Source organism: Bombina bombina, chromosome 6, assembly GCF_027579735.1.
Source record: "Bombina bombina isolate aBomBom1 chromosome 6, aBomBom1.pri, whole genome shotgun sequence".
NCBI classification, from domain to species: domain Eukaryota; kingdom Metazoa; phylum Chordata; class Amphibia; order Anura; family Bombinatoridae; genus Bombina; species Bombina bombina.
In genome coordinates, this window is record NC_069504.1 from 991,562,974 (window position 1) to 991,588,518 (window position 25,545).

Consider the following 25,545-nt stretch of genomic DNA (forward strand, 5'->3'; position numbering starts at 1 on the left):
TAGGCCTAGTTTGTGGCTGATGCTTGTATATAATGCCTCTACATCGGCAGTGACTAGCCATGTTTCCTTATTTAGCCATATATCTTATAGCTGTTGTAGGGTCTCCATAGTGTCTTTGATGTAAGATGGAAGTTGTGTGAGGAATTCTCGTAGTCTCAAATCCTTGTATTGACTCACTTACTTGGTTAGGTTGTCATTGCCTGATACTATAGGTCACCCTGGAGGGTGTTCGCTGTTCTTATGGGTTTTAGGTATCAGAACGTTGCAATTTTTGGTTTAGTTACTGTTAAAAATGTCTTCTCTTTAGCCAAAATGATACCATTGAGTCTGGCATTGGTGATCAGGGTTTGATATTGATCAAGGAAGTCTTGAAGAGGACAGGACCAGATTTTTTTGTAACAAGTGACATCTTTTAATTGTCTTTCTGCTTCTTGTAAGTACATGTTGTTAGGCCGTTGTGCAACATTACTGGTACTTATTTAATGCTAACACAGGTTGTATCTTAACATAAATGCACAAGGTATTAATGCTACACCCATTACCTAATTAGTAACAGTTGTGCAACAAAACAATATAAGTTATACTGTGTTATACTAATAAACTGTGTTTATTATATACCAAACACAATAAGAATACAGACCTACCAGAGTTTATGAGGGATTATAAGCAGCATAATTTATAGCATCACATTCTAGTAAATTGAGTTCAATATATAGTTGTACACGAGACCCACATGAGGAATAAATTTAAGTAAACAAAAAACCTAAAATTATCTGATAAACACAGAACATATTACATCCCACTACGGGATTGGCTCTACGTTCTGAAACTGTAGCTGAATATATTCACTGATAACTCCTTGTACTGGTAGCAAGTGTATACTATAAAAACTCAGACACAATTTATCTAAACACAGTACTATGATCAATATGGTTTTGATATATTATATATAGGACATGTCAGCCAAAAGATTGTATACAATTAAAGTCCTGGCAAAGATTTAAGTTATGTATACTGACAATACAGTCTACCTCTATACTAATTCCCCAAATCCTTAGTCAATGAATAACTTATTATATACAGTTTCCACTTCTTGAATTTAGCTATCTAATATAGCATATTAATTTTAGTGGAAACACATTATATACAGTGATCTCTGGGAAACGGGGTAAAAATAACTACATTTAACTCTTTGTTATACTGTGAAAATTATACACTCCATGTTATGGTGATCATAACCATGTCAACATTACTATAATTTAGACTCTCTAGCACCTAGAAACTTTTCTAGTTTATAGGTATATTCATCATTTATTACGTGTACCGTTAAAATTAACAACATCCAAGCTTATCAGCTGACACTTCAATCTATGCATTTTCTGGTACCTAACATATGTATAGTAGAACTATCTAGTGAATTATAAAATTTATGACTATGGATTAACATCCACATCCTACGTCATTTATATAATAAACATTGATTGACCTTTAAATAGGAACCAGTATAGTGTGTATCTGACTGTTCTGATCCTTTATTTCCACCACAATAACATATCAATATACTTTTTAGGCCTAGATTACATTCCTGTGCTTTTAATATATTTGTATCCATTATTTTAACGTTTGCCTTAACAAAAGTTATTTTTTAAATTTTTTCCTTGTGTGAATCCGCCACTTGTTACTCTCGAGATCTAGTTATTTACTGAGGGAATTTGAGTGATTTGCAGGTGTACATTTTGTTGCAGTCTTGTACTGCTTTCCTATAAATTGTTTCCAGTACATAGCATCTAAGGCGACACAACTTATCATACACTTTAGTGGTACAGACTAGTACCTCTAAGTACTTAACTGATTTTACAACCAATCCTAAACCAGTTCTTTTCTTCAGTATACACAAGAGAGGAACCAATGGAGGATACTTTGGAACAAACTAGAACAAGCCAGCACATACCATTAACTGGGTTATGTATAGAGGATATCAGGAAAAAACTGGATAATATTAAAGTAAATAAAACTCCAGGCCCAGATGGAATTCACCCAAGGGTGTTAAGGGAATTTAGCACTGTTATAGACAAACCTCTACTCTTAATTTTTCAAGACTCATTATCCTCAGGCATGGTCCCCCAGGACTGGCGAAAAGCAGATGTGGTGCCACTCTTTAAAAAGGGAAGCAGGGATGATAAAGGAAGCTATAGACCAGTTAGTCTGACATCAATAGTGGGGAAGGTATTTGAAGGGATTATAAGGGATTATATTGATGAGCGTATTCGTGTAAACAAGATTATGAGTTCAAATCAGCATGGTTTTATAAGAAATAGATCATGTCAAACTAATCTAATTAGATTATATGAGGAAGTAAGTAAAAATATAGATAAAGGGGATTCAGATGATGTGATATACTTTTTGCAAAGGCGTTTGATACAGTGCCACAGGAGAGATTAATGCACAAAATTAAGGGACTGGGAATAGCTGAAAATGTTAGCTCATGGATAAATAACTGGATAAAAGATAAAGAGCAACGAGTAGTAGTGAATGGATCATACTCAGATTGGACAAAGGTTATCAGTGGAGTCCCCCAGGGATCAGTACTGGGTCCTGTTCTTTTGATTATTTTTATAAATGACTTGGAGCAAGGATTACATAGCGACATCTCTATTTTTGCAGATGATACTAAGTTAAGTAAGGTCATTAGGTCAGACAGGATGAACTTTTGTTACAAAGGGATCTGCAAAAATTAGAAGTATCGGCAGGTAAATGGAAAATGAGATTTAATACAGGAAAATTTTTGGAAGTAAAAATAAGCAGGCAATTTATTATTTAAATGGGACAAGACTTAGCCAAACAGAGGAGGAAAGGGATTTGGGAGTAGTAATTGATAACAAGCTAAAGATGGGTGCACAATGCAGGGCAGCAGCTTCAAATGCTAATAATATACTAGCATGTATTAAAAGAGGCATGGATTCAAGGGAGGAAAGTATAATACTTTCACTATATAAATCCCTGGTAAGACCTCACCTTGAGTATGGAGTGCAGTTCTGGGGACTGATTGCAAAAAAAGATACTGCAGAACTAGAAAAAGTTCAGAGAAGGGCCAAAAGCTAATAAGGGGAATGGAGAATTTAAGCTATGAGGAGAGGCTAGCCAAACTGGGTCTGCTTTCTTTAGAAAAAAGGCGCTTGAGAGGTGACATGATTACTTTATATAAATATATTCAAGGCCCATATACAGAGATGTCAGAAGCTCTGTTTATTCTAAGAAAATTGTTTGTGACAAGTGGTCACAATTTAAGGTTGGAGGAACGGAAATTTAATCTCCTGCAACGGAAACGTTTTTTCACTGTAAGAGCAATAAAATTGTGGAACACATTACCAAATGAGGTAGTGAATGCTAATACCATAGATACATTTAAAAATTGTTTGGATACATTTTTGTCTACAAAACAGAATTCATGAATATGATTGCTTGTATTAAATGGGTCAACTTTTAGTGGGATTATTTAAGCTTAACTAGAGCTTTTTGTAAGTATTTTACTGTATATTTGTATAGGTTATACTCGATGGACTTCGGTCTTTTTTTAACTTCATCTACTATGTTACTATGTTAAACAGTGATCCCAATCATTTTGCAGAAAGCTCTCCAGAAGGTGGAAACGAACTGAGGTTCTCTGTCGGAGACAATATTTACGGGTATACCATGAAGACGTACCACATGAAGAAGAAAGATACTTGACAACTCTTGGGCAGCAGGTAGTTTGGCCAAGGGCACAAAATGAGCAAGCCTGGAAAACTGATCCACCACAACCCATATAACCGTATGGTGGTCAGAAGGAGGGAGGTCCACAATAAAATCCATGGTTATGTGTGTCCAAGGTGGTTTTAGTATAGTCAAAGGTTGAACTAAGCCATAAGGTAAGGATCGGGGAGTTTTATTAACAGCACAAGTTTGACAAGCCTTGACATAGTCTTGAGAGTCGGAGTTGGAAGGCCACCAAACATGCAGAGAAAGGAGTTTAAAAGTTCTTGTTAAACCAGGATAACCAGACATTTTGCTATCATGAGCCCAGGATAGCACAGGAGTGCGTAGGTTCGGAGGTACAAAAAGGATGTCAGGAGTTGGAGGGGCTTCAGGAGGTTTTCTTGACTGAGCACGTTGTAATCTCTTCAGTAGAGAGCTATTAAGTTGAGCAATCACACAGGAGGAAGGAATGATGTGTTCGATAGGGGCTTCAGAAGAGTTGTTAGAGTGGGGAAACTGACGGGAAAGAGCGTCAGACTTTTTATTCTGGTCCCAGGAAGATAAGAGACTATAAAATTAAAGCGAGGAAAGATTAAGGCCCATCTGGCCTGTCAAGGATTGAGTCAATGAGCTGTTTCCAAGTATGTAAGAATCTGAATGGGGCTGGCACTGCCCTCTAACCAATGTCACCACTCAGTAAGAGCCATTTTAATGGCTAGAAGCTCACGATTCCCTACGTCATAGTTCCTCTCTACAGGGGTAAAACATTTAGAGAAAAAGGCTACAGGATGTGATTTGGAGGTAGAAGGGTCCCTTTTGAGTTAAGACAGCACCAGCTCCTATTTCAGTGGCATCTATGTCTAAGGTGAACTGCAGGTCAGGGTCAGGATGGCGTAGCACAGAAACAGTACAAAAGTCCTTTTTCAGATGAGAAAAAGCATCCACAGCTACTGGAGGCCAGTTTTTGCAGTCTCTGTTTTGCTTAGTCAGCTCAGTAAGTGGATCAACGATTCTGGAGAAGTTCTTTATAAACTTACGATAATAGTTGGAAAACCCCACGAATCTCTGTAGTTCTTTCAATGTGGTAGGTTGAGGCCATTCCAGAACTGCGGTTAGCTTTGTAGGATCCATGGCAAAACCTTCATTTGAGATAACATATCCAAGGAATTGAATCTGGACTTGATCGAATTCGCATTTCTCCAACTTGGCTAACAGAGAATTGTTTCTGAGACAAAGAAGTACCTGTTTCACATGCTCATGATGCTCCTCCAGGGTGGTGTAGAATATGAGTCATCCAAATAGACGATGAAAGTACGATTAAGGAGGTCATGGAAGACGTAATTGACGAAGGCTTGAAAAACAGCAGGGGCATTGCACAGCCCAAAAAGCATTACTAGATATTCATAAAGCCCTGATCTCGTGTTGAAGGCAGTTTTCCATTAATGTCCCGGGAAGATATGAATGAGATTGTATGCCCCACGAAGATCTAGTTTTGTAAAGTAACAAGTATTTTGGAGTGAATCATATAATTCATTGATCAAGGGAATAGGATAATGGTTCTTAATAGTGATGTTGTTTAGGGTTCTGTAGTCAATGCAGGGTCTCAAACCACCGTCCTTCTTACTGACAAAAAGAAAACGAGCTCCAGCAGGAGGAGGCAGGGTGAATAAAGCCTTTAGCTAGGTTCTCTTGGATATATTCCTCCATGGCCTTGGTCTCAGCCTTGGACAGCGGATAAGTCCTTCCTTTAGGGAGCGGGGCTCCAGGAAACAGGTCAAATTTACAGTTGTAAGGGCATTGAGGTGGTAGCATATCAGCTGCTTTCTTCTCAAACACATCCATAAATTCTAAATATACTGAGAGAAGATTAGAAGGGATCAGAAGGCTGGCTATAGGGGTATGGAGTAATGGAGTAACTTTTGCCAGGCAGAAGTGAAAACAGGATTTACCCCAGGAAGCCAACTTTCTTTCTGTCCAATCGAATTGAGGATTGTGTTTGCTTAGCCAAGGAAGACCAAGGATAATTGGTTGTGAAGGAGAATGAATGACGTCGAATTGCAGCTTTTCAGGATGTAAGAGTCCCACAGTCATGTTTAGAGGTGCTGATTCAAAATGGATTAAGCCTGATCCAAGGGGTGTGCCATCCAGAGTGGTTATTTTCAAATATTGTTTTTTCTAAAGAAGAGGCAAACCTGCATGAATCATGAAGCGGTGATCTAGGAAATAACCAGCTTCCCCTGAATAAACAAAGTCCTGTGTGTGAACATAGTTCTGGATAAAGGTAAGGGTAATAGGAACCAGAATCCGAGAAGAATGAGGGGAATTAGTAGTGGCCATTCTAGTAGGTAAAGTAGGTACCCCTTCTTTATCCCCTAAGCATTTACTTTTCCCGGCAGTATATCACAATTCTTAAGTTGGTGTGAATTAGAGCCACAATAGAAACATAATATTAACCTTCTTCTTCTCTGTCTTTCTGATTCAGAGGACTTGAGGGAAGAAAGTTCCATGGGTTCCTCCTCAAAGGCAACATGAGGTGCAGGAGGGGTAGAGGACAGTCTAGTGGCTAAATATGTAGGAGGACAAGAGGGAAGGATTCTGTGAGTTCTTTCTCTCTCGGCTTGTTGCTCCTGTAAGGGAGAATCCAGACTGATGCAAAGTGCTATGAATTCATCCAGGGAAGATGGAACATCACGATAAGTGAGCTCATCCTTGGTGTGTTCATGCAGACCTCATCCGGAATGCCGCCTTGAGAGCACTGCAATCCCAACTGGTCTCATGTGCCAAGGTGCAAAATTCAAAGGCATATTGTGCCACAGATCTATTGCTCTGGCGGAGATCCAAGAGTGAGTATTCTGCAGAAGAAGTGCGACCAGAGGTCCCAAACACAGAAAGTGCAGAAACAAAGGCATCAGCATTGTCCAGGAGTTGAGCAATTTGTTGCAATAGGGGAGAGACCAAGGCTAGGGCCTTATCCTTCAATAAAGAAATAATAAAGGTGACCTTTGACTGATGGGACTGGAAGGTATGAGGGTCATTGTGGAAATGCAGTCTGCACTGATTGAGAAAACCCCTACAGTCAGTAGTGCCATCATACTTGTCTGGCAATGGTATCTGGGGTATGTTACCAGAAGCAGGGGAAGAGCTTGCAGTACAAGCAGCAGGGGTAGGCTGTGTGGCAACAGGAGCAGTGTTTTTCTCTGCAACAAGTGAGGAGAGCATAGTAGCAATAGTCTCCAATTTGGAATCCAAACTTTGCAGGTGTGAGGCGTGGGTTCCCAGCATTTGTCCTTGAAGTGAGATTGCTCTAGCTACCTCATTTGGGTCCATAGCCCAAGTATAATGTAATGCTTGTGGGATATTTCCCTATCAGACCAAACTTGGCCAGTAGTCTTTTAATTCCAGTGTCAAGTGGGAGGAAAAGAAAATATCTCAGAACAAAGTGAGAGTTAAGAAATGAGGCAGTACTCACGGTAAACAGGGAAGTCCTTAATGGCAATAAGGGTAAGGCAGAGAATAGTCAGAGACAAGCAGAGTCCAGCAACTAGTAGGCTAACCAGGTATCAGCAGTTCAGTGGTTAATCAGTAGAGTGGTCAGAGACAGGCAGGGTTCAGCAACAATAAGGCAATCCAGCAGTTCAGGGGTTAACCAGTAGAGTGGTCAGAGATAGGCAGGGTTCAGCAACAATAAGGCAATCCAGCAGTTCAGGGAATATAGTAATAAAAAGAAGCACCCAGAAACAAAAGACAACCTATACTTGGGCAATGAATACAGACGACAGAGGTTCTTACATAGGCGTATATTCGCGCCAGAGGAAGCACTAAGCTGCAATCAGGACCAGCATCAGAGAGAGCTGGCGAGCGGCGATGACGTCATCGCCCAGCACCAGAAGCAGCCGCCACGTCCATGGCAACAGCCATTACAAGTGAGGGAAGTTGTGGCTGGAACCGGAGCGGCACGACACAGAGCATGCTAATATATGCTGGTATTATAAGTTGACAGTAATAGGAACGCGAGCTCGCGTTCGCATTGCTTGGAAGCATTGCGCTCATGAGTGTGCTTCCATAGCCACCTACCTCGTGTAGCGAAAAAGGGTAAGTAGCGCAGAGATGGCAGCAAATATAAATATATATGTATATTCTTATATATGTTACGGGTAAAGTCAAAAATTGTGTAATCCTAGGATTACCCAGTGGCTGTAGGTAAAGCCCAAAATAAGATCATTCTTTGGGATTTTCCCAGGTAATCCTAGGATTACCCAAACACTTCTGGATAAAGCTAATAAAATCATACATTTGGCTTTGCCTGGGTAATGCTAGGAAAACACACCAGCAGTAAATTAAACATTTTTATTTTGGATTACGCAAACACATGTTTTGTACAATGTATTTGTTACAGTAATAAGGAAATTAAACCTGATGTAATTGAAAATAATATATATGTTAAAAAAACATACAAGTATTCTGTTAACTAGCAAAATATAACTTTTCATTCACCTCTGTTCATGTTACAATTTAAATGTCAATTTTAGATTCGACAAAGGATTACAAATAATAAATTTGTTTGGACAATAGTCTGGGAAAATTCATAATTTTGAGAATTTATATTAATCACAAGTGTTTTTGTTAGGTAATATCTGTTAACCTGGTATTATCTGTCGACAATAACACTGGGTCAATCAGGAATCTGGTAATAATATCATGTTCTTATGGTTTGCAATGATTATTAGCTTACCAGATTCTTGCCAGCTATGCTGAGAATTTAAATAACAAACGTTTCTGTTTCTCTTTTATACACGCAAGCTACTGCAAATAAAATAATTTAGTAACTGTTTTTATTAGTTCTAATCTGATAATCATTAATTTATTGTAATGATATATGTTTATTGATTTGCTTTATTTAAATATTGTTTATTATTTCTAATAATTATTTTAATAAACTATCCGCTAAATTACGAGTTTTGCGGTATGAGAGGCTCGGTACTAACTTGCAAGTTATTTCCACCGCTCACCTCCCTATAGTGCTGCTATTACAGGTTTTCATAAACCCGGCGTTAGCAGGCAATATGTGAGCATAGAGCAAAATTGAGCTCCATACTGCACTCCAATACCAGCCCTGCTTTGAGCTGGTTTTACATGCTCGTGCACGATTTCCCCAAAGACATCAATGGGGAGAGCTGGATAAAAAAAAGCCTAACACCTGCAATAAAGGAGCGTAAAGCTCCGTAACACAGCCCCATTGATTGCTATGGGGAAACAAAAGTTATGTTTACACCTAACACCCTAACATAAACACCCGAGTCTAAACACCCCTAATCTGCCGCCCCGACATCGCCGTCACCTACATTATACTTATTAACCCCTAATCTGTCGCCCCCGACACCGCCGCCACTTACATTACACTTACTAACCCCTAATCTGCCACGCCCAATGTCGCCGCCACCTACCTACACTTATTAACCCCTGATCTGCCATTCCCAACGTTAATAACTATTTACTAACTAGTCTACCTAGTTAAAATAAATACAAACTTAGCTGTAAAATAAAATTAAAACCTAAAATAGATACAATATAACTATTAGTTATAATGTAGCTATCTTAGGGTTTATTTTATAGGTAAGTATTTAGTTTTAAATAGGAATTATTTAGGTATTAATTGTAATTTGTATTTAGATTTATTTTATTTATATTAAAGGTAGGGGTGTTAGGGTTAGACTTAGGGTTAGATTTAGGGGTTAATAACTTTAGTATAGTGGCGGCGATGTTAGGGACAGCAGATTAGGGGTTAATAACAGTAATGTAGGTTGTGGTGATGTTAGGGACAGCAGATTAGGGGTTAATAATATTTAACTAGTGTTTTCTATGCCGGAGTGCGGCGGTTTAGGGGTTAATATGTTTATTATAGTGGTGGCGTTGTCCGGAGCGGCAGATTAGGGGTTAATAATTTTATTTTAGTGTTTGCAATGCGGGAGGGCCTCGGTTTAGGGGTTAATAGGTAGTTTATGGGTGTTAGTGTACTTTTTATCACTTTAATTATAAGTTTTATGTTACGGCGTTGTAGCATAAAACCCATAACTGCTGACTTTCAGTTTACGGTATGGATCTTGACGGTATTGGCTGTACCGCTCACTTTTTGGCCTCCCAGGCAAATTTGTAATACCGGCGCAAAGGAAGTCCCATTGAAAAAGGACTTTTGGAAAGCTGCGGTAGTTACGTTGTGTTACGGCTAAAAAAGTGTGCGTTGCATTAAAACCTGCAAGACTCGTAATACCAGCGGTAGTGAAAAAGAGCCATATCGCTGCTTTTTCACTCATACCGCAAAACTCGTAATCTAGCAGTATGTTTGTTTATTGATCTGGTCTCAGTTTAATTAATAGGCAAATCAGAACTAAAAGGATTCGGGTTTTCTATGTATTATCCTTCGCAAAAGATATAATTCAGAATGTTATTCAACATGCAAAGTTTGTAACTGCTAATATATATATATATTGAGTTACATTATCAGATAGATATAGAAGTTCCATAATATTTATTGTGTCTAAACACATAATACACTTTGTGGGTACACTACTGAAATAATAATATTATTATTATTAATAATAATAATAAGGATAATATTCACAACAAGTTTTACATTAGATAATAGGATACAAATAATAATTTGTACCTTTCAGTATCTACTATACACTGTATAATGCTTATACATATTTGCTATTGCTTTTCTTTTTTTCTAAGGGATGTGGAGTTTAGCATAATTATGGTTCTTATTTTGTTTATTAATAATATTATTAGTTTTAGCAGCATTGGTATTGTTATTATTATTATCATTGTTATTATTATTTTATTTGGGTCTGAACCAGGGACCACTTTCATATTTAATTCCCTTGATTTCCAAATGGACTGCTGCATTGCACTCATTCTCTGTAGAGTGCCTTTACTGAGGACTTATTTATGCAGAGTGGGAGTGAGATATCTAGGCTAACCTGAACTGTTCCACTCTTGCAATCCCCCCCTTCATCCAGTCCTGCACCTCCCTGCCATGTCCCCTCCTCCCTGACAGCAAGTTAGTGTGGAAATTACTGACCATCTCTACTGTAATCAGTTTACCAATCTCAAACTGAATATCCTGGATCCTTTATTACCCAGACATGGATTACAAAATACTCCTGCTTCTGCTGTCTGCCTCATTACTCTTAGGTAAGAATTATCTTTCTACAGCTTTTACCTTTACCCCCATATAATTTCTCCCTACTTCCTACTAATTCCAGGCTCACACAGCAGGCACATTCCTCAATCTGTAGACAAGAGGGTATTTGTGTAAAGGATAATATTTCCACAAGGTCTTCTAGCTTCAGTATTTTTCTTCTTCTTGTAATTTGGCAACGTATTAAAACCTTGACTGCATTTTGAATTTTGCTGTTTTTATATATGCAACTCATTCAAAGTACGTACATAAAAAATGGGTCAATTTGCAACATTAAAGTCCATACAGTCTGAAAAGTATATATAAAAAACCTAAACATTTATTGGATAGTTACATGAAAAGAATTAACTTACAGCAATTGTATAGTTATGTTAAAAAATCATAAAATTGTTTCCCTTTTTGGGATTAATAATGCACATACCCTGGTATATTATTACATTGGTCACTATGATTTTTTCCCAGTAAGAATTTATAATATTTTGCTAGTATTTGATAAAATGGGCTTCATACAATAAAGTAATCAAACTCAGGAGAATGAATCTCATTTTGTTTCACTGTTTCCAGATCACTATTTGACTAACAAAGAAAAATGTTTAAACCTAAGGGCTAGATTTATCAAAGGCTAGGCGAACTCTGTATGTTCTTCGCCTGTAACTGCGCCCCAGCTCGCCTCCGGAGAGGCGCACGTGTGCGCCTAAATTTATCAAAAAAATAGACGTAACTTTGCGCAGACGAGCTGGGGCATAGTAATGATAAATTGCGCCTGTCGGGAACAGCATTTACTCCCTATAAATATTTGCGCCGCCATTTTTTGATTATTAAAAAAAATGTTTTTTAGGTAACTAATCAGCGAATATTTATATTACACAATGTTTCTGTGCTGTTTGTGCCATATGTTGACCCAAAATATATATATCAATATATCGATATATACATATAAAACTTTTAGTACCATATGCGCCTGTGGAAGCGCAAATTACTGGGAATAACAGTATCTTCTTTGCGCTGAACTTTTGAAAAATTAGTTAAAAGAGTAAAGTACTGCATCACAAGCATGTATTATAATGGTGTTCGACTCAGTCTGTATGGCGAAATATACAACACGCAATTACAGCCGGAATTATTGGCGCAAAGCAATGATGAATAAGCAACTGGGCGTATTTGTAGGTCGGGCTGTTAAATTACGCCTATTACTAATGTATATTGGTGCACTCGGGAGCGCGCCTGTGCGCCTAGGCGAATGCAAGTGAAGTGCGAAGAAGTTTCTTTCAGATTTGCGCAATTATAGGCGCAGAGTGCTTGGATAAATATGAGGATCCAGTTGTATGCTTTATTTTGGACGATATTAGAGGAGAATGGCTTTGATAAATCTAGCCCTTAAGAGTTAGAGTTGTGAGCCCGGTTTGGTCTTGAGTTTACAAACAATGCTTGAATGTTTCATGATCCACCACAATTTATAATGAATTAATTAAATAATTAATTAATTACATAGAAAATATTTATTAAAAGTAATTGCACAAATTTGTTATAATCTTCTAGAATATTTTCCAATTGTACATACTTTTAACATTTACAGGGACATTTAAGTTTTATTAAAAGTATTTTTCTATTAAATGCATAAAATATGTATTTATTTATTTATTTATAAAATATTTTACCAGGAAGGATACATTGAGATTTCTCTCGTTTTCAAGTATGTCCTGGGTCCACAAAACATTGCATTGATACAATAGGGTACAATAAAATTCAAAAACAGTAATAATACACAATATATAAAATATATATAAAATATATAAACAATTAATGCTTTATCGATAATCTGTAGCGTGGATTCATAAGAAACAAAATTTATTAAAGGGACATTATACACTCATTTTTTCTTTGCATAAATGTTTTGTAGATAATCTATTTATATAGCCCATAAAGTTTTTTTTTTTTAATTAATGTATAGTTTTGCTTATTTTTAAATAACATTGCTCTGATTTTCAAACTCCTAACCAAGCCCCAAAGTTTTATGTGAATACGCTCGACTACCTACTCCAGCTTGCTCCTGTTTGTGTAAAGGGTCTTTTCATATGCAAAAGAAGGGGGGGGGGGTGTCTTATTTACCACTTGCAGTGGGCTTTCCAGCTACCTTTTCAACAGAGCCAAAGTGACAGCTTCTAAGTAAGTTTTTAAACAGTTTTATACTGGATTTTTATATCAGTATCTGTGCATCTTATTCTTTATAGTAGTGTCTATTACATGCAGTTATATGAAAATGAGTGTATACTGTCCCTTTAAGCACTACAGTTCCAGCCATTAAAACCAAGCAGTATGGTAATAGTCTAGAGAGCAAGTTTAAGTACATTTTTTGGTCAGTTGCGCTATAGGTTTGCCACCTTTTGTTTAATTTTAAAATTCTAATAATTAACTGTTCAGCCCAGCATTTTTTAATGGCAAGACAGAAACAGGTAAAAGAAAGTTTCCAATTTGCTTATATTATCCTATTTACTTTGTTTTCATGGTATTCTTTGTTGAAAAGCACACCTAGGTAGGTAGCTTGCGCAAGTCTGGAAAACTATATAGTAGCCAATTTGCAAAAATACTTTTGAGCACTAGATGGCAGTATTGTTTGCACAATGTATAACATTGTTGAATGCATTCTTGCAAAACTGCTGCAATACAGTGCTCCAGACTCCTGCACACCCCTGAGCATATGATCTGTTTTCAAGAAAGGATACCAAGAGAACAAATTAATTTTAATAATTGCAGAACATGTTTTTTTTTTTAATTTTTTTATTGTACACTATCTGAATTATCAAAGGAAAATTTATGGTTTCATGTCTCTTTAAGTCCCTTTAGTCTTGACTTAGGGCCTGATTATCTGAAGGTCTCTGGGCTGGCAAGATTATTTCTATTTCCATGATGAAATTGTGGTTAAAGGACCACTACATACAGTAGAAATGCATAATTAACAAGTGTAAAAAGACAATGCAATAACACTTAATCTGAATTTCCCAAAAGCAGTACAAATTTATTTTTCTTCCCATTTGCCCATACCCTGTACCATGTGACAGACATCAGCCAATCACAGACTAGTCTAGGTAAACCCTGTGAGCTTGTGGACATTCTCAATAGGAGCTGGTGCCTCAAAAAGTGTGCATATAAAAAGATTGATAATGGAAGTAAATTTGAAAAAATCTTAAAATTGTGTGCTCTTTCTTAATTATAAAAGTTACATTTTGACTTGAGTGTCTCTTTAAGGGGCATATACTGCATTTTTATTGGAAAGCAGACGCATACATTACAAAGTGCACAATAAAAATCGTAAATGAAAATCATACAAAATGAATAATTAAACCAATCAAACATAAATACGCAGGAATAAATTGTATTGTAAAAACGCAACAAAAATTTTAACAAAATCATATTTTATCAAAAATGTAAAATACAAATGTAAATTACACAGGAGTAAATTGTATAAAATATGCGCATAATAAATAAAAGCTTAATTGTTATTTTATCGTAAAATGGGCTGAACATGGGCGTTCTATGGCTGTGTATGAAATGTTCTCTCAAATCCCATAGTAATTATCTAATTATTTCCACCCCACAGATCTCACTGGTTTTTCTTGCAAACTAAAAGGTGGCGAGGTTGTGAAAAAATAGAAAAACACTTAATACCCTAATAGAAAAACACATGCATATGAAAATAGAGGCATTAGTAAGATGCCTTATGCAGAAAGCAGTGCAATGTGATTTGTTTTTGATGCGGGATGACATTTTTAAAGTGCTAACATCTAACTTCGCTCTACCCAACAAAGTGTCCCTTTTCATCAAGCATCATTCATTTCTATAGGAGACCTCTCATTACTAGCAGGAACTGACCCTTTTTCTAAGATAATTCTACCAGGGCAGACCCTGATGGGGGCGGGGTTAAAAACCATATTAGTTTAGATTATTGGGCCCTGCCAAGAGTTATACTGTTGTAGATCACTTTACATGAAGGTGATTTACAGGACAGCTGGGTACACAGGCTTAAATGCTATGTGGTTCAAGGGGATGGTAAAATAGGTAAGGAACTGAGGTAAGAAAAAGTTAGTGTATAGTATATGCATCCCTGAAAAGTAGGGTATTTAAAGGGATATTCCAGTCAAAATTGGAAACCCCATGGGTGCATTTGGGTATTGAACAGAAGCAATTTTGTAATATACATGCATTAGCAAAAATGCTTCTAATAAAAGCTATAGCTGTTTCAAAAGTGTATTTAAGTATGCCCCGTGCACCAGCATTTTAAACACAACACTTGTTCAGAGAGCCTAAGGTGCTTGTTCCATTTGGTAATGACTCAATTTGTTAATTGTTAACATGATACAAGCCCCACTGATGATATGAGCAGCTGCATTATTTAAAATGTGGGTGCAGTGACAATATCTAGCTATGCTTCACATGAACATGCAGAGAAAAATACTAACGCTAAAACAGTGATAACTTTTTCTAGAAGCATTTTTGTCAATACATTTATATTGCAAATATGTTTCTATTCAAAGATGTAATAAATCTATGTGCATTTAAATTTTAACTGGAATGTCTCTTTAAGGAGTGCTTGAAACTTTGATAACTAGGGGAGTTCCACAAGATAGGGGCCAGTCTGGAGAAGTCCCATGGACAGAAATGTGAGGAGGTCATAAGAGAGGAGGAGAGAAGAAGGTCATGAGAAGCGTGAAGGGGACAGAAGAGAGAGTATCTTGAGACAAGGAGCAGTATTATTGGATGCCTTGCATGATAGGGTCAGAATTGTGTGTGCTATTCTGGAGGCAAGAGGAAGCCAGTGTGAGGATTCCGATAATGTAATGTTTTTATTTATTGTAGTGGAAAATGTTAATTTACAGTTTGTGGCTCTTCCTTTTGATCTATTCAATAATTCACTAATTCAAGAATCTCTACAAAGCTCCTTGCTGCACCTCTAGCTGAAATCTTGTCATAATTGATCTACATAACCCCATGTTTGGAAAACACTCGTATGGAAGCTTTACAGAAATAGCAGCCTTTCTTACAGCAATTGGTGGGGCTGTTCAGATCTTTGGTTTGCCGGTCAGCATTTCCAAAACTTTACTGGTTCTATTAAGTCTTTTCTTTCTGGGCATAATTCTGAGCATAAGTCTGTCCAGGGTGTTTCATTCAGAATCAAGGGCTCTGTTCAGGTATCCAGTGATCTCAGGTTCAGGTATATTATAAATACATCTTCAGGAGGTGCAAATGTTTCTAACATGGGCAAATAAACATGTTTGTCAAAGAAACCATGTGCAGTAAAGACAAAAAAGAACTCAGCCATGAATTAGTAATGCTAAGAGAACATGCTAATTTGTTTTCTCATCTTGGTATCCTTTGTTGAAGTGTTAAGCAGGAAATGCTAATATAAACTTAGGATCATGCACATGTCTTTAGCAGTCTATCGGCTAGATTTAGAGTTTTGTCGGTAAGGACCCAAAAAGCTAACGCTGGCCGCACCATAAAAATAACTCTGGTATTGAGAGTCCACATAAAGGCTGCGTTAGGCTCCAAAAAAGGAGCGTAGAGCATATTTAACGCAGCTTCAACTCTCGATACCAGAGTTGCTTACGCAAGCGGCCAGCCTCAAAAACGTGCTTGTGCACGATTCCCCCATAGGAAACAATGGGGCTGTTTGAGCTGAAAAAAAACCTAACACCTGCAAAAAAGCCGCGTTCAGCTCCTAACGCAGCACCATTGTTTGCTATGGGGAAACACTTCCTACGTCTGCACCTAACACTTTAACATGTACCCGAGTCTAAACACCCCTAACCTTACACTTATTAACCCCTAATCTGCCGCCCCCGCTATCGCTGACCCCTGCATATTATTATTAACCCCTAATCTGCCGCTCCGTAAACCGCCGCTACTTACATTATCCCTATGTACCCCTAATCTGCTGCCCTAACATCGCCGACCCCTATATTATATTTATTAACCCCTAATCTGCCCCCCACAACGTCGCCTCCACCTGCCTACACTTATTAACCCCTAATCTGCCGACCGGACCGCACCGCTATTATTATAAAGTTATTAACCCCTAATCCGCCTCACTAACCCTATAATAAATAGTATTAACCCCTAATCTGCCCTCCCTAACATCGCCGACACCTAACTTCAAACATTAACCCCTAATTTGCCGACTGGAGCTCACCGCTATTCTAATAAATGTATTAACCCCTAAAGCTAAGTCTAACCCTAACACTAACACCCCCCTAAGTTAAATATAATTTTAATCTAACAAAATGAATCAACTCTTATTAAATAAATTATTCCTATTTAAAGATAAATACTTACCTGTAAAATAAATCCTAATATAGCTACAACATAAATTATAATTATATTATAGCTATTTTAGGATTTATATTTATTTTACAGGTAACTTTGTATTTATTTTAACCAGGTACAATAGCTATTAAATAGTTAAGAACTATTTAATAGCTAAAATAGTTAAAATAATTACAAATTTACCTAAGTTACAATTAAACTTAACACTACACTATCAATAAATTAATTAAATAAAATACCTACAATTACCTACAATTAAACCTAACACTACACTATCAATAAATTAATTAAATACAATACCTACAAATAACTACAATGAAATAAACTAACTAAAGTACAAAAAATAAAAAAGAACTAAGTTACAAAAAATAAAAAAATATTTACAAACATAAGAAAAATATTACAACAATTTTAAACTAATTACACCTACTCTAAGCCCCCTAATAAAATAACAAAGCCCCCCAAAATAAATAAAATGCCCTACCCTATTCTAGATTACTAAAGTTCAAAGCTCTTTTACCTTACCAGCCCTGAACAGGGCCCTTTGCGGGGCATGCCCCAAGAAGTTCAGCTCTTTTGCCTGTAAAAAAAAACATACAATACCCCCCCCCAACATTACAACCCACCACCCACATACCCCTAATCTAACCCAAACCCCCCTTAAATAAACCTAACACTAAGCCCCTGAAGATCTCCCTACCTTGTCTTCACCTCACCGGGTTCAGCGATCGGTCCAGAAGAGGGTCCGAAGTCTTGATCCAAGCGGAGCAAGAAGAGGTCCTCCATCCGGTAGAAGTCTTCATCCAAGCGGGGCAGAAGAGGTCTTCCATCCGATTGAAGTCTTCATCCAAGTGGGATCTTCTATGGTCATCCATCCGGAGCGGCAGGATCCTGAAGACCTCCAACGCGGAACATCCATCCTGGCCGACGACTGAACGAAGAATGACGGTTCCTTTAAATGACATCATCCAAGATGGCGTCCCTTGAATTCTGATTGGCTGATAGGATTCTATCAGCCAATCGGAATTAAGGTAGGAATATTCTGATTGGCTGATGGAATCAGCCAATCAGAATCAAGTTCAATCCGATTGGCTGATCCAATTCGAGGGACGCCATCTTGGATGACGTCCCTTAAAGGAACCGTCATTCTTCAGTTGGACGTCGCCGGATGAAGATGGGTCCGCGGGGGAGGTCTTCAGGATGGAGCCGGTCCTCATCGGATGAAGATAGAAGATGCCGCTTGGAAGAAGATGGTTGCCGGTCCGGATCTACTCTTCTTCCCGGATAGGATGAAGACTTTGGACCCTCTTCTGGACTTCTTCAGCCATCGGATGATGGATGTCTAGCCCCCTCTTGGGTTGGATGAAGATATCGGAGCCAGGACGGATCGGTGAACCTGGTATGGTGAAGACAAGGTAGGATGATCTTCAGGGGCTTAGTGTTAGGTTTATTTAAGGGGGGTTTGGGTTAGATTAGGGGTATGTGGGTGGTGGGTTGTAATGTTGGGGGGTGGGGTATTGTATGTTTTTTTTTACAGGCAAAAGAGCTGAACTTCTTGGGGCATGCCCCGCAAAGGGCCCTGTTCAGGGCTGGTAAGGTAAAAGAGCTTTGAACTTTAGTAATTTAGAATAGGGTAGGGTATTTTTTTATTTTGGGGGGCTTTGTTATTTTATTAGGGGGCCTAGAGTAGGTGTAATTAGTTTAAAATTGTTGTAATATTTTTCTTATGTTTGTAAATATTTTTTATTTTTTGTAACTTAGTTCTTTTTTATTTTCTGTACTTTAGTTAGTTTATTTCATTGTAGTTATTTGTAGGTATTGTATTTAATTTATTTATTGATAGTGTAGTGTTAGGTTTAATTGTAGGTAATTGTAGGTATTTTATTTAATTAATTTATTGATCGTGTAGTGTTAGGTTTAATTGTAACTTAGGTTAGGATTTATTTTACAGGTAAATTTGTAATTATTTTAACTATTTTAGCTATTAAATAGTTCTTAACTATTTAATAGCTATTGTACCTGGTTAAAATAAATACAAAGTTACCTGTAAAATAAATATTAATCCTAAAATAGCTATAATATAATTATAATTTATATTGTAGCTATATTAGGGTTTATTTTACAGGTAAGTATTTAGCTTTAACCCCTTAATGACCACAGCACTTTTCCATTTTCTGTCCGTTTGGGACCAAGGCTATTTTTACATTTTTGCGGTGTTTGTGTTTAGCTGTAATTTTCTTCTTACTCATTTACTGTACCCACACATATTATATACCGTTTTTCTCGCCACTAAATGGACTTTCTAAAGATACCATTATTTTCATCATATCTTATAATTTACTATAAAAAAAAATATAAAATATGAGGAAAAATTGAAAAAAACACACTTTTTCTAACTTTGACCCCCAAAATCTGTTACATATCTACAACCACCAAAAAACACCCATGCTAAATAGTTTCAAAATTTTGTCCTGAGTTTAGAAATACCCAATGTTTACATGTTCTTTGCTTTTTGTGCAAGTTATAGGGCCATAAATACAAGTAGCACTTTGCTATTTCCAAACCACTTTTTTCCAAAATTAGCGCTAGTTACATTAGAACACTAATATCTTTCAGGAATCCCTGAATATCCCTTGACATGTATATATTTTTTTTTAGTAGACATCCCAAAGTATTGATCTAGGACAATTTTGGTATATTTCATACCACCATTTCACCGCCAAATGCGATCAAATACAAAAAATCGTTCACTTTTTCACAAATTTTTTCACAAACTTTTGGTTTCTCACTGAAATTATTTACAAACAACTTGTGCAATTATGGCATACATGGTTGTAAATTCTTCTCTGGGATCCCCTTTGTTCAGAAATAGCAGACATATATGGCTTTGGCGTTGCTTTTTGGTAATTAGAAGGCCGCTAAATGCCACTGCGCACCACAAGTGTATTATGCCCAGCAGTTAAGGGGTTAATTAGGGAGCTTTTAGGGAGCTTGTAGGGTTAATTTTAGCTTTAGTGTAGTATAGTAGACAACCCCAAGTATTGATCTAGGCACATTTTGGTATATTTCATGCCACCATTTCACCGCCAAATGCGATCAAATTGAAAAAAAAGTTAAATTTTTCACAATTTTAGGTTTCTCACTGAAATAATTTACAAACAGCTTGTGCAATTATGGCACAAATGGTTGTAAATACTTGTCTGGGATCCCCTTTGTTCAGAAATAGCAGACATATATGACTTTGGCGTTGCTTTCTGGTAATTAGAAGGCCGCTAAATCCTGCTGCGCCTCACACGTGTATTATGGCTAGCAGTGAAGGGGTTAATTAGGGAGTTTGTAGGGAGCTTGCAGGGTTAATTTTAGCTTTAGTGTAGAGATCAGCCTCCCACCTGACACATCCCACCCCCTGATCCCTCCCAAACAGCTCCCTTCCCTCCCCCACCCCACAATTGTCCCCGCCATCTTAAGTACTGGCAGAAAGTCTGCCAGTACTAAAATAAAAGGGTTTTTTAAAAAAAATAAAAAAATTTTTTAGCATATTTACATATGCTAGGGTGTAGGATCCCCCCCTTAGCCCCCAACCTCCCTGATCCCCCCCAAAACCGCTCTCTAACCCTCCCCTCTGCCTCATTGGGGGCCATCTTGGGTACTGGCAGCTGTCTGCCAGTACCCAGTTTGCAAAAAAAAGTGCTTTTTTTATTTTTTTGGGGCTTTTTTCTGTAGTGTAGCTTCCCCCCCCCACACAGACAATCCCCCACCACCTTGCTGATCTTTTTTTTTTTTTCCAGATTTCGATATTTATACATTTTTTATTAAATCATTTTCTGTAGTGTAGCGGTTCCCACCCGCTCCCTCCCCGTGCACGCGCCCCCCCCCCGCCCTCCCGTGCACGCGCGCGCGTCCGTGCGCGCCCCTGCTCGTCCCCGCCCACGATCCCGCCCCCCCTGCACATAACCAGGGCCATCGATGGCCGCCACCCGCCTCCCGGTCCGGCTCCCACCCACCAACGCAGGTAGCCACCGATCTCCGGTGCAGAGAGGGCCACAGAGTGGCTCTCTCTGCACCGGATGGCTACCAAAGGTTATTGCAGGATGCCTCCATATCGAGGCATCACTGCAATTACCGGAAAGCAGCTGGAAGCGAGCAGGATCGCTTCCAGCTGCTTTCCAAACCGAGGACGTGCAGGGTACGTTCTCAGGCATTAACTGCCTTTTTTTTGAGGACGTACCCTGCACGTCCTCGGTCGTTAAGGGGTTAAATAGGAATAATTTTTTTAATAAGAGTTAATTAATTTCGTTAGATGTAAATTATATTTAAGTTAGGGGGGTGTTAGTGTTAGGGTTAGACTTAGCTTTAGGGGTTAATACATTTATTAGAATAGCGGTGAGCTCCAGTCGGCAGATTAGGGGTTAATGTTTGAAGTTAGGTGTCGGCGATGTTAGGGAGGGCAGATTAGGGGTTAATACTATTTATTATAGGGTTAGTGAGGCGGATTAGGGGTTAATAACTTTATTATGATAGCGGTGCGGTCCGCTCGGCAGATTAGGGGTTAATAAGTGTAGGCAGGTGGAGGCGACGTTGTGGGGGGCAGATTAGGGGTTAATAAATATAATATAGGGGTCGGCGATGTTAGGGCAGCAGATTAGGGGTACATAGGGATAATGTAGCTGGCGGCGGCGTGCGGACGGCAGATTAGGGGTTAATAAGTGTAGGTAGCTGGCGGCGACGTTGTGGGGGGCAGGTTAGGGGGTAATAAATATAATATAGGGGTCGGCGGTGTTAGGGGCAGCAGATTAGGGGTACATAAGGATAACGTAGGTGGCGGTCGGCAGATTAGGGGTTAAAAAAATTTAATCGAGTGGCGGCGATGTGGGGGGACCTCGGTTTAGGGGTACATAGGTAGTTTATGGGTGTTAGTGTACTTTAGAGCACAGTAGTTAAGAGCTTTATGAACCGGTGTTAGCCCAGAAAGCTCTTAACTACTGACTTTTTTCTGCGGCTTGAGTTTTGTCGTTAGATTTCTAACGCTCACTTCAGACACGACTCTAAATACCGGAGTTAGAAAGATCCCATTGAAAAGATAGGATACACAATTGACGTAAGGGGATCTGCGGTATGGAAAAGTCGCGGCTGAAAAGTGAGCGTTAGACCCTATTTTGAGTGACTCCAAATACCGGAGGTAGCCTAAAACCAGCGTTAGGAGCCTCTAACGCTGGTTTTCACGGCTACCTCCAAACTCCAAATCTAGGCCTATGGCAGCAGTGTTTGCAAGTATGTATAACACGACTATAAACACTGTTGCAAACACTACTGCCAGATGGCTAAAGACACGTGCACTCTCCAAAGCTCGTCTTGGATTACTCTTCAACAAAATAAACCAAGAGAATTAAGCAAAACTGATATAAAGAAGTATATTGGAAAGTTGATTAAAATGTCATGCTTTACCCAGTACATTAAGTTTAATTTTGACTTTAAGCAACCATTCCTGACAGGTGTGTTTAGGATGACTGGGTGGTTTCTAATATAGTACCGTTTGATATATACAGTGGTGGGGAGCATTCTTTTGATTACAAGCCATTGAGTTGGATTTCAATACTGGAAGAAATAAAAAGAAACTTTTAAAATAATAAATTGTGTCTTAAATATAATTTAATGAAAAAGGCAACTCAGGAGTGAGTTTTTCAGTAGTTTTGGTGACATACTTGAAATTAATAAATTAATTAATAAATTAATTAATTAATTAATTTAGGAAGTGAAAATATACATAATGTAGTAACATTTTTAATTTATCATAAGAAAGATCCACAGGGTCAAACTTTAAGACAGAATGTTAAGATTCCCAAAGGTATAATAGCAAATTTATAAATTATAATGTATGATTTTTATTTTAGTTAAATGTGATGATAAACAAAAGACAAGCAAGAAAATGTCAAAACAGCCTGCTGATGGGGCCTCCACCAAATCTACAACTAAAAAGCCCAAACAGGAACTTGTAAAGCGTCAACAGAAAGTACGACCTCCTACTCCTCCTAAGCCTAATGGATCGATCCTTTCACAAGTTGTGCAAAGAGGAAAATTTCAGCAAGTGGGAGATACAGTAATTGTAAAGGCTGGACAAACCTTAGACCTGCGTTGTAAAGGGACATCTGTAAGGTGGGGTTACCCCCAGTATCTGCAAGAAGATGATGAGGGAAGACTCAGGTAATTTGGTTTAAAATGTAAAACTGTAGTTTATGTAAGACATTGCCTTTAGTTGTGAGCTAAGTGTACTGGGCATTAAAGGGATACTGAACCCAATTTTTTTCTTTTGTAATTCAGAAAGAGCATGCAATTTTAAGCAACTTTCTCATTTACTCCTATTATCAATTTTTCTTCGTTCTCTTGCTATCATTATTTGAAAAAGAAGGCATCTAAGTTTTTTTTTGGTTTCAGTACTCTGGACAGCACTTTTTTATTGATGGATGAATTTATCCACCAATCAGCAAGGACAACCCAGGTTGTTCATCAAAAATGGTCCGGCATCTAAACTTACATTCTTGCATTTCAAATAAAGATACCAAGAGAATGAAGAAAATTTGATAATAGGAGTAAATTAGAAAGTTGCTTAAAATTTCATGCTCAATCTAAATCACGAAAGGAATTTTTTGGGTACAGTGTCCCTTTAAGGATGCATTGCTTAGAGCTCATCTCTTACTCAGGGCTAGATTACAAGTGAAGCACTATTTTAATTTGCCCATTTACGGGCACACATTAAGTAACCAGCCATTACAAGTCCTGCAAGCTCACAGTAGCACTTTGCACTAAGTGCAATTAACCAGAGGTCAGACCTCTGGTTAATTAAAAAAATGTCCCCTAATTGCCCCTATAATAAAGTGTACAGTTCCTTGTATATAAAAAAATCATGAGCGTGCTCTTGTGAGCGCAATGCTTCCAGACAATCATTTGCATTGCGCTTAACTTGTACTATCAGCACACATTTGCGTGTTACCAAGTGGAGCATAAATATCACGCTCGCGAAAGCACAATTTTGCTCTCCACTTCTAATCTAGCCCTTATTTGGTCATTCTTTTCATGTTTCTCTTGAGTCATTCTGGTGCATCGAATGTAACCCTACAGGTTCCCAGATGTATCATACTGGAGTGTGTATGAAATAAAGGAGGCTTGGGCTTGATCATTGAAATGGGCAAGGGAACAACAGACAGATCACACAAGGGACAAAGCATATAGCTGACATTTAAAGGGACAGTATACACTCATTTTCATATAACTGCATGCAATAGACACTACTATAAATAATAATATGCACAGATACTGAAATAAAAATCCAGTATAAAACTGTTTAAAAACTTACTTAGAAGCTGTCAGTTTGGCTCTGTTGAAAAGGTAGCTGGAAAGCCCACTGCAAGTGGCAAATAAGACACTCCCCTCCCTCCCCCCTTCTTTTGCATATGAAAAGACCCTTTACACAAACAGGAGCAAGCTGGAGTAGGTAGTCGAGCGTATTCACATAAAACTTTGGGGCTTGGTTAGGAGTCTGAAAATCAGAGCAATGTTATTTAAAAATAAGCAAAACTATACAATAATTTAAAAAAAAAACTTTATGGGCTATATAAATAGATTATCTACAAAACATTTATGCAAAGAAAAAATGAGTGTATAATGTCCCTTTAAGTATAATAATGATAGAAGTAATAGTAGACTGTACAAGGGTGAGCAGTGACCATGTAAGGAAATTCAGCCTATGAGCTGTATCCAGGTGCCAGCAGGAAGAGCAAAACAGATGTTCTCTGGTCAATCGACAAGATATGGGTAAACCATTAGGTCCACAAAATTTACAGTGGGAACTTAGTTTAACGCTACTGTAGTCACTGCTTCTAGTAAATACTATGCCAGTGGATGACAAAGGTTTTTCTTTAGATTTAAGCTAAAAAATAAAATCCAAATTAAAAATAATAATTTTATATCTACAGCTATATCTACAGATCTTAAAGGGACATGAAACCCAACAATTTTGTTTCATAATTCAGATAGAGAATACAATTTTTTATTTTTTTTAAATAGTTTTTATTGAGATAGCAATGACATACATAACATACTCATATAATTGTCATGGCAACACGCCTAACAACATACATCACTTCTCAAATATCCAATACAGAAGGCATGTCTTATAGTCCATAAACAGTATTACATCCTTGACAGTAGGAAATATATATGATATATATGGCCATGAGCCGCACCTCTTTTTTAGATATATACATTTTCATTTGGACAACAGAAAATAAAGT

General features: G+C 37.8%; 1 protein-coding gene across 2 annotated transcripts in view; it reads left to right on the forward strand.

The window, feature by feature from the left end:
• Positions 1 to 25,545, forward strand: part of LOC128662407 (platelet-derived growth factor receptor-like protein) — a 101,225-nt gene that overhangs the window by 29,914 nt on the left and 45,766 nt on the right. Inside the window, exons 1-2 of one of the 2 annotated variants that reach the window (XM_053716195.1) lie at positions 10,791 to 10,929; positions 23,149 to 23,458. In XM_053716195.1, the coding sequence (XP_053572170.1) occupies positions 10,881 to 10,929; positions 23,149 to 23,458 (359 nt within the window). In that variant the 5' untranslated portion in view covers positions 10,791 to 10,880. Of the gene's footprint in view, positions 1 to 10,790; positions 10,930 to 23,148; positions 23,459 to 25,545 lie in introns of those variants that run through there. The other variant, XM_053716196.1, reaches the window with a different exon arrangement.